Source organism: Lactuca saligna, chromosome 1 (assembly GCF_052625555.1).
Source record: "Lactuca saligna cultivar CGN05327 chromosome 1, ASM5262555v1, whole genome shotgun sequence".
Classification (NCBI taxonomy): Eukaryota; Viridiplantae; Streptophyta; class Magnoliopsida; order Asterales; family Asteraceae; genus Lactuca; species Lactuca saligna.
The window spans coordinates 94,877,845-94,887,966 of record NC_136417.1 but is presented as its reverse complement, the minus strand read 5'-3'; the positions used below and the strand labels follow the sequence as shown (position 1 = coordinate 94,887,966).

At 37.5% G+C, this 10,122-nt stretch overlaps 1 protein-coding gene across 1 annotated transcript; it reads right to left on the bottom strand.

Moving 5' to 3' along the window:
- Nucleotides 1-2,298: 2,298 nt before the first annotated feature.
- On the bottom strand, nt 2,299-4,764 carry LOC145041732 (two-pore potassium channel 3-like). Its single transcript, XM_078989897.1, has 3 exons — nt 4,627-4,764; nt 3,151-4,528; nt 2,299-2,672 (listed from the first exon to the last, which is right to left on the bottom strand). Exons 2-3 carry the CDS (start codon nt 4,260-4,262, stop codon nt 2,522-2,524), a joined length of 1,263 nt encoding a protein of 420 aa, XP_078846023.1. The 5' UTR covers nt 4,263-4,528; nt 4,627-4,764; the 3' UTR covers nt 2,299-2,521.
- Nucleotides 4,765-10,122: the final 5,358 nt, after the last annotated feature.

Genomic DNA, 10,122 nt, shown 5'->3' with positions numbered 1-10,122 from the left:
ATTTCTAAATTATCCAAAATACAAACCAGGCCAAATGGTCCAAAATTTTTAAGCCCACGCCAACTAGTTTAATGAAACAAAGAGTTAACTAGTTTAATGAAACAAAGAGTTATAAGCCCAATTAGTTTAATATAAAAAACCAAACGTCTCCAATTTCTACCTTTTGATCGTCGACTTCTTTTGTGTTGACTCGTTTCTGCCTTTTGTGATCGTCCTCTCCCTTGCGCAAGTCGACCAGGTGCCTCCTGCCTCCTGTCGATGACTTATTCTAGCGACCTCCTTCGGTGGTGAGTAATCAAACTCATCAGTCCACAATGAGACAAGTAATTATTAAAAAAAAAATACTCAATGTTATTATCTATTGTTAGGTTAATTCAAATTCTAATTTTTTGTCATTATGTTGAAAAATTAGAAATTACCAATTACGTTTGTTAAATTAGGGATTTAGGATTAATAATTAGTGATTATTTGTTGTTGAAACTTGAAATCAAGTTATAGTTGATATATTTTGTTGGTGGAAACTGTAAAACACCTCTTTTCCTTTGGTTTATAGATTATTAAAAGTAACTTTGGTTTTGCCTTTCCCAACCGCAACTATTGAATGATGTTTTTCTGCAATTAAGTTCTTGAAGACCGATTTGCATAATAGAATATGTGACGATTTTATGAATGATAATTTGATTTGTAGTGTAGAAAATGAAGCACTAGAGAATATTAAGACTGAAAATGTAATTACTCGTTTTTGTAAAATGAAAGAGAGAAGAGGCGAACCTTAAAACGTAACTTTGTTGTGGAAGTTGAACTTTATGTCTAATGAAATTGCGGTTTTTATTTTTTTTCTTATTGTATATTACACGATTTTTTTTGGGGATACCTCTGACTCCGCCACTGATTGCAACATTTGTTTATAAGGATATCCAAATAAAAGCATAAACTCCATTAGTATTGATTTTTCTATTAAAGAAGGATCCATCATCCAGTGTGATCCAAATCCATGAACCAGGTTACCTCAAAATCCAAACTTCATCGATATTTTTTTATTGGTATCCGCAGTGGCGAATCCAAAATTCTGAAATGTTGGGGGCACTCAATGTAAAAACCATTGGGGGCATGTGCCCCCAAACCCTCTTCTTAAATCCGACCATGTTGTTGTCTTACACTTCATCGAGAAGCTAGACTGGCTTGATTTGTTTTATAAAGCATGGAATATGATGCCTAAACATGAACCTGGATCTTACTTATGTATTCTGATCACCTCCTCATTTGTCAAACATGTGGAGCCCTTACTTATTAGCTTCTTTCTGTCAACATTGGTAACAATGGCTCTTGACTAGGTATATTATTCCTTTAATATGATTCTTTCCAATAATTTAATTCGATTCACAGATATTTTTTTGTCAACTTCATAACATAAAATGACACATCATTATTTAATGTTACCAACATCTCATTCATGCATCTATATATGTTATATATTATGCCACGTCATAATATACAATTATTATTATATTATTGACTATATCTTTTAGGCAGGTTCAAAAGGTTATGATGAATTATTTATATCTTTTGTACACGACGAAAGGTCAAGAGCAAGTCATGTCTCATCACGTTTTGATTTTATTTTATTTTATTGACATAAGCTTCAGTTTCAATAGTTTCAAACTTTCAATTTCATTATACAATCCAATTCACTCCAAATACAATGCGTAGTTAATATACAACGGAATGGGCCTTTAATGCTACAAAATATAGTTAATATACAATGGAACAAGATAGCAGAAAGTAATCGTGACAAAAAAAAAAGCAATAAATAATGAAATTTTACATATCATATGTCATTTCATTAATCTATAGTTAATATAAAGTCGTTATAAATCTTAGTGATAAATGTAAGAAATAACAGGGCAGATACACTTATTTGTTTATTATGAGCATTCCACTTTAATTTTATGCTTACTACAACAATATATTTTATAAAATATACTCAATTATAGCAAATGTCATCCAAATACAAAACAACTTTTACAAATAAATGAAAGTATGTTGCTTCTTTTTGCATTTACGCCTTTATTATAAGCATTCTACTTCCATTTTCTTTATGTTACGGTATTGTACATTACTAAAATCTACTCGATTGCCACTTTTATAATTATAAAAAATTTCTCTATATAATGTCCGAATAAAAAGAGATTGAAAGTACAATGTTGTAACTTTATAGAATTTTCAAACTACAATTCCTAAATAAGAAAATTTGAAAATACGAGCATATAATAGAAAGAAATGAAAGTAGGATGCTAATGAAAGAACATTGCTATTTCTTGCCATTTAGCCCTATTCTTATCTTAATGTCTTTTAATGTCTAGATACACTACAAAATCTACAAACGAAACAACATAAAACAAATAAATGAAAGTAGGATGCTATAATAAACAAGTCTTATCTTGCATCCATCGAGTAGGGCCACCTTTTTCTTTTTTACATGCCTCCACTCATTGGAATCTTGTTCCAATTTTCAACTTTTTCAATTATGGTGAGTGTACAAAAGGTCAGCTAGCATAATCTTCCCACAATTTCCAGCATCGAGTCGATCAAATATTTTGCATATTTGTAATATGTCTTTCTCCGAGACTTTTCCCATTTCTTTTAGCTTGTATATCACAAACTCCGACTTGCTGAAACAATCAACACATCTAAAATTAAAATCTCGCAAGCACAGATCTAACAGACTGTACTGCGTTTGATATGAATTGGACTTGGACTAAGACTGATGTCAGCGGTACAAGCATTGAATTTCACCATTCGAAGAGGATGGGAGAAATTCAATTCAATTCAATTCAATTCTCCTTTTTTATCAAAAGACCAAAATGTCCTTGTTATGTATCAATTTAACTTTTCGAAAAAAGGAAAATTATATACACTTACATTACAAAAAAATTATTTAATTCTTTATATTGAAATTCATTCGACTTTACCAACCACCCGATCCCAATTTTCTCGATTCCATTCCTTCTAACACATTTATATCAATTATCCGACTCATAACAAACCCTAAATACCACATACCATGATTCATAGTTTCATACTACAAAACTAACAACAAAACATCATCAAATCCAACGAAAATAACCACATTAAAGAAAAACAACTTACCTCACATAGCCATTATTATCAATATCAGCTGCAAGAAACTGAGAAACAGTCAAACCTTGATCAAGAACCCATTTCGCCATTTTCCTATGCCTCTTATCAACCCTAGCTTCAGCCAAATAAAGAAAAGCTCTAGCTACTGCAAGAGTTGACACAAGCAACCAAATCGATGCAAAAATCCTTCCCGCCATTGTTCTAAATGCTCTATCACCATACCCAACTGTAGTAACCGACATAACTGACAAATAAAACGAATCCAGCCAATCCAATCGCTCCACGTAATGCAACACAACAACACCAACACCGATACAAAGAATCACAACCCCTAAAGCTAACCCTACTTTCATCCGAATCCTCATGCGACCCTTTTTCACATCGATTATATAAGATTGATGATCTTGATCGTTTCCGTTTTTTAAAGATTGGAGTAGATGATTCTCTTGTAAATCAAGAACGTAGCTTACCATTCCGCTAAGTAAAATATCGATGAACCCAAATCCGATTAACACAAACAGGATTGAGAAGAGTTTAGTGACGAGGTTGTTTGGAGTTATGTCGCCGTATCCTATTGTGCACATTGTAACTATGCAGAAGTAAAGAGCGTCGACGACGACATGGGTTTCTGAAGCGACGAAATGGTCTCTGTTGTACCAGTAGATGATTACGCCGAGGGATAAGTAGAGGATTAAGAGTAGAACTGCTTGACGAACGATGGATGATGAAGACGATTGTGGAGGTTTGGATTCTGATGGGGGTTCGAGGTCGTTGATGGCAGCCATGGCTGGAGCGGTTTTGGAGCGGTGGAGATTGGTTTTCCCGAATGAGTAATTTGGATCGATTAACCATGATTGAGGTGTCGAAATTGGTTGTTGATCGGAAATTGAATTGAAATCGGAAGAAAACGATCTCTGGGGAGGGTTGCTCAAGGTCGAAACTAAGGCGTCAACAATGGTGGAAGATGGTTCTTTTGGGGAACCGAAGATGAGTATATCCTTGAGTTCTGAAGGAGTTAAAGATAAAGGGATTGAGATTTCGTTATCTTCAGGGAGAGCGCAAAGAAGGGTTGGCGTTTTCGGCGTTGACGTGTTTGTCGGAAGAAGTGGTTCTTTATCCATGGTGGGTTCGCCGGAAAACCGCTTTAATTCAAGAAATCAGTGGTTTCAGTTTCAGCCTTTCACGTCGCATATGGTGGTTTCCCGATATGGGTTATACAAGAACACGAAAATCTTGAAATTGAAAACCTTTATGAGTTAAGATTACCAGTGAAATGATTCGAGAGATGCTCCGATTCTTGAATTGAATCAGAAGATTCGTTGTGAAGGTGTAGGATTATGAATTGAATCTTCTGAATCGAGATCGACGGAGGAAAAAGAGGGAAGGACTGAAAAATGGAAGACCACAAGAAATGAGTATTAAAATGAGAGGAAAACGAACTGGGTCAACTATGATCCAAACATATAATTAGGGTTAACCACGTACCATGAGGTTCGACATCTGTCTCTCGCGAATATTATAGTACGCAAATCTTCGTGTGTAAGCAGCGAAGCATACAAAGATCACAGAACATAAACATGGAAGTAGTGCACATACACGTGCACTTCGTTATTGCACAAATTTCACAATGGGTGTGGTACTGTGGTTCAATAGAAGCAATTCTTCAGCCAAACGGGGCCCCAGATTTCGACCCGCAACACATTAATCGATATGTTATGGACTAGGTTTTTTAGAGCATTTTTAGAACAAATTACACGGGTCCTTTAAGGTTTTGCTTTTTTCCCCTACAAAACATTTTTTTTTCTTAGATGGTATCTACTGAGCAAACATTGCACACAAAAAGTCTCTGTGACTAACTTTGTTAACAGATTCGGTTAAGTTTTGTTAAATGACAAAAATACCCTTTGTTGTATGCACACAGATGATCCTCTCTCTCTCTCTCTCTCTCTCTCTCTCTATAAACAAAAAGTCAAAAACATTAGACATCGTTATTTTCACACCACTTAATTCACAATCTTCACACCATCTCCACCATTTTTTCAGGTGAAGAGTTCTATAATGTGGTTGGGCGTAAAACTAATACAAAATTGACAAACACCTAAAGCAAAGATATATATGGCTGAAACCTAATAACTAAAATCAAACCCAAAAACTTCATCTTCAAATAACCACCCATGTCCCCACCCATCGTATGCCTTTCTCTATGTCATTCCCCTTCCACTTGATATTCCACCGGATAAACAATGCTTCTGAAACCCTAAAAGTTAAAAGAGGCCATGATCAATGTTGATGAAGGCATATCTTTGAAATCGAAAACACTGGCTGCTGATGAAGGTCACCGGATACGAATTAGATCAACAAGCACATCGCCAGTTAAGAACCAAGGGAACAAGTCTCCGTCTTCATCTAATAGGGGAGCAAAATGTTCGAGGCTGCTTAACCCCATGGAAGGGAATGAGCAGTAACAGTAGCGAAGGAAAGGAGGTTCGTGGGGGTTTTTTTAACAACCGGGTGAGAGATTAGAAGCGGCGGTGGCAACTCGTGGTTCGTTGGCAGCTTCTTTGACAGAAAGAACAAGAAATCCAATCTCATCATATCTGAACCCATTAGAGGAGGTGGCACTTCGACTTCTTGCTTTGTTTTGGTCTAGCGCCTGGGAAGGGATTAGTGGTGGTGGAAGGTGGTGTCTCCATTGGCGATTTTGTTAGGGCTGGGGTTTAAAAGGGTTTAAAAGGATCCATTTGATCCAGGTTTAAAGTTTTTTTTTGTTGCAAATCAAAAACCATGAGCTTCTTTCTGAATATAACGATCTTCCCATTCATGAGATTTCAAGAGAGATGAGAAGATGAAGGTGGCATGTCAGCGAGGACGGTGTAAGGTGGGGGGAGAGACATGCTGGAGAAGATGAATTGGGAGGTGCTTTAATGAGAGAGAGAGAGAGAGAGAGAGAGAGAGAGAGAGAGAGAGATTTTAATTTCAAATTAATAAAATATTAAAAATAAATGAACACAAAGGGCAATTTGGTCTTTTCACACATACTTAACAATTATGTTAACAAAGGTAGTCATAGAGACCTTTTGTGTGCAAGGTTTGCTCTGCAGGTACCGTCTGAGGGAAATAAGTTTTGTAAGGACTACTTTAAGGAAAAAAGCAAAATCTTAAGGACCATTCGTGTAATTTGTTCATATACAAGTTTTTTGAAAAACATATTTGAATATTTAGGTGTGTTTTTCTTTTTATCTTCTATATTTTATGTCATTTTTATAATATTTTGAAGGATATCAAGATACATGATTAGAGGATTTATGTTATATGGTATAATTTTGGACTTGCTTTAAAAGGATCTAACACAAAAGGTTGAACCAGATAAAATGATTAGTATTTTATTTGTTTTAAAAAATAAATCTATCATTTATGTTGTATTATTGAAACATCCTAAAAATACAACCCAAAATTTTTTGTTTTAACATTATTAAAACCCACAACATCGAACGCTATATAATAAGACCATGCATCATATGTTTCAAAATGCCATAAAAATGTATCAAAATCAAAAACTGAAGTTAATATCATATCGAAACATCTGAATAATCTCCCAGGATAAAACTGTAATTGTGGTGTGTGTCATGCCATCAACCTGAGCTCTTCCCTTTACTTGTGGAAGTACCTGAAACCAAAAGCTAGAACTGTAAGCACAAAGATTAGTGAGCTCCCCCAATCTACCACATACCATACAATAACATATAAACACATATTGGGCCTTGCCCACTGCATCAGACCGAAAACTACATCGGACCGAAATCCGGAACTAACCAGGGCCTTGCCCTCTGCATCGGACCGAAGTCCGAAAACTGCATCGGACCGAAGTCCAAAAACTGACTGAACATAGCATAGCATAATCACAATGTAACGTTGTGAATTTTCAAAACAATTTTTCATTTTTAAAATATAACATATCTCATAAAGTAATCTCAAAACTCAAATGTGTCAAACATTATCTCAGTAGAAACATATCCTAGAATCTCAAATACATAATACATAAAACTCTATCAGTGTGTACAGATCATGCCAACACCTTTCCGCGATCCTCGCTGGTACCTGAAACACATGTCACATAACACGGTAAGCATAAATGCTTAGTGAGTTCCCCAGAATACCACATACAACACATAAGCCACTCGAGGCTATAACTTGGTAAGACCCTCCGGTCAATGTGTCCCAGTGGGACCCTCCAATCCCGTAGTTCGTTGGACCCTCTGGTCCGGTCTAAATCGTTGGACCCTCCGATCCGATCTGGTTGAGTACCCTCTGGCCTCGTAAGTTATTGGACCCTCTGGTTCCAGTCTAATATCACATAGCATACATAAATCACAAAGCACATAATCTCAAGCAAGCACATAACATGTAAGACCCTCCGGTTTGCACATATATATACCACTCTTGGTAATGTATAGTAGGAAGACTCACCTCGGGAAATCTCGAACTCGAAATACTGATTTAGCCTCCGCTTAATAACATAAAGTAATTTACCTTTAATTAACAACAGTTCTCAACGGCTAGACTAATCCCTTCCTATAGTCTCTCAGAAGGGGAAAAGACCATTTTACCCCTCCAATGGTCTAAATGTCCAATTGTTGACCAAACCCTAAAAGTCAACGAAAGTCAACAGAGGGCAGTACGCGGGACGTACCCCGGCTATCCAGAATCGGGATCTTAACCCCTACACGGCGCGTTCTGATATTTACGCCCAACGTAAGTCTCAGTTTCATGCTCTTAATGTTTTTGGTCTGAATCAGTTAAGATACAAGCTCATATTCCAGATCTAGTCCTTCTAATGCCTCTTAACCCATAAAGTCGAAGCCTTTAAGCCTTTGCATGGCTGTAAAGGTCACCAATCACTCCAAACTCTTATCCTCTCTCCTCATTAAGTCCTTATCTCATGCATGACTCAATATTAACGATCAAGATTGGATTTTTATGGATCTACAACACATTTTATACAGAAATGGGGCAGATCAAGGCTTATGGAGACCATTTACTCATAAAGTTTCCACCTTTGGGACAAAAACCCTCAAAATGGTCCATAATGCTCAAATCCAAAAAGGTTAAGAAAGCTTTAAGCTTTTTACCTCCAAATGAAGCTCCAACCTCTGTAAAGCTGAGATCCAAGGCTTGCACTCCAACTCTAGCTTCTAAAATAGCCCTTCTTCTCTTCACAATCTCACAAGAACACTTTATCAAGCTCAAACACACACACAAGCTCTTAAAACGAGGGTTGGGTCTTTTAGGGTTTCACTCTCTAGACATGGTGTCGGGGATGGAGGTCATAATGTTCCTTTTATAGTGCGCATGCTTCATTTAGGGTTTTGAATCTGGGCCTAGTACGCCCGGCATACACTTTGGTACGCCCTGTGTATTGGGTTGAGTCAACATCAAAGTCACGCCCATGGGTACGTGCAACACACTCTTCAGTACGTCCAACGTACTCACTTGTTACAATTTTCTATTTTGGGCTAATTTGACAACTTGGAAAAGAAGAAGGATTAAAGAGATTTACATAACTTTCAGGATGTTACACATAACTACTAGCATAAACACATATACTGCAAACTGCATCGGGCCGAAGTCTGGAACACATAACACAAAGACATGCTTGAACCATAAAGACATAAAGCACACTGAACTACTGCATCGGATCGAAGTCTGGAACTACCGCTGACTAAACAGGCCGGCACTGTGGCCGTAGACCCGTTCCTACTGGAAGGAAAACTCACCTCGTGATGCTGGCTGCTGAGATGCTAAATCTAAAACTGCCTCATTGCTGCTCCGAAACTCCCCCGCTACAAATCCCATAAACACTAAATCAAATATTGATAACTATTCTCAGGGTAAAATGATTATTTTACCCCTGGTCAAAGTCAACATCCAAGTCAAAGTCCACTTTCAGGTCAAAGTCAACTTTCAGTTGATCGGACTCGCCGAGTTGGGCCGCCAACTCGCTGAGTCCTTATCATCCATTCTAATCCTTTACCCGCTTCTACTCGTCGAGTTTGGAAAATACTCGACGACTTCTTCTTCGATACTATCATCGAGTCTAATTTCCCCCGACTCACCGAGTTGTATGAACAACTCGTCTAGTTCTCCTTCATCATATGAGCACGCTCAGTCTGTGACTCGTCGAGTTGTATGAACAACTCGTCGAGTCTGTTCTTGAGCATGAACCGAATCGCCGAGTCCTAAGGACGACTCATCGAGTGTCATGTATGCTAATACTATACAGTCTATTCTAGTCAATTTCAGTGTTTCCAAATCATAGATCTGAGCTTCTAGGGCTGGTTTTACACGTAAAGTGTCCAACTTTACGTGCATGCACAAGAGAATGGGGCTTAAACACCAAAATCCTCCAATAATGAGCACTTAGGGTTTGGAACAAGGCTATGTTTGCATAAAGGTGGCTACATTGAGCTCCTAGAGCCCAATAACGTCCAGATCTATGGTTTCCATCCAAAGGAGAGTTCAAATTCGAGTTTGACTCAAACCAACATTCCAAGAGAAGCATAAACAAGCATAAAAGATGGTTTAATTGAATAATAAGCAAGGTGTTTACTTTATTACCAAGATATGCAGCAACTGGAGACTACAATCTGAACCTCCTTTCTCTTCACTTGATCTTCTTTCCTTCCTTTTCTTCCAAAGCTTCCATGCTACCACAAACACACTCAAGCTCAACAATAGGGGCTAGGGTTTACAGGGGAAATGCTCTAGAGGTGCTGGAGGCTAGAATGGGAGGCTATAAGGATGTTTAAATAGGATACAAACCCTGGAATTTAGGGTTTCATTCAGACCAGCGGACTCGTCGAGTCCGGAATATGGACTCGTCGAGTCGTTGTTAAAAACGCGAGAAAATCACATCTCTACTCGACGAGTCGGGCCACTAACTCGTCGAGTACCTCTTTAGGACGGGAAAGACTATATTTAAAT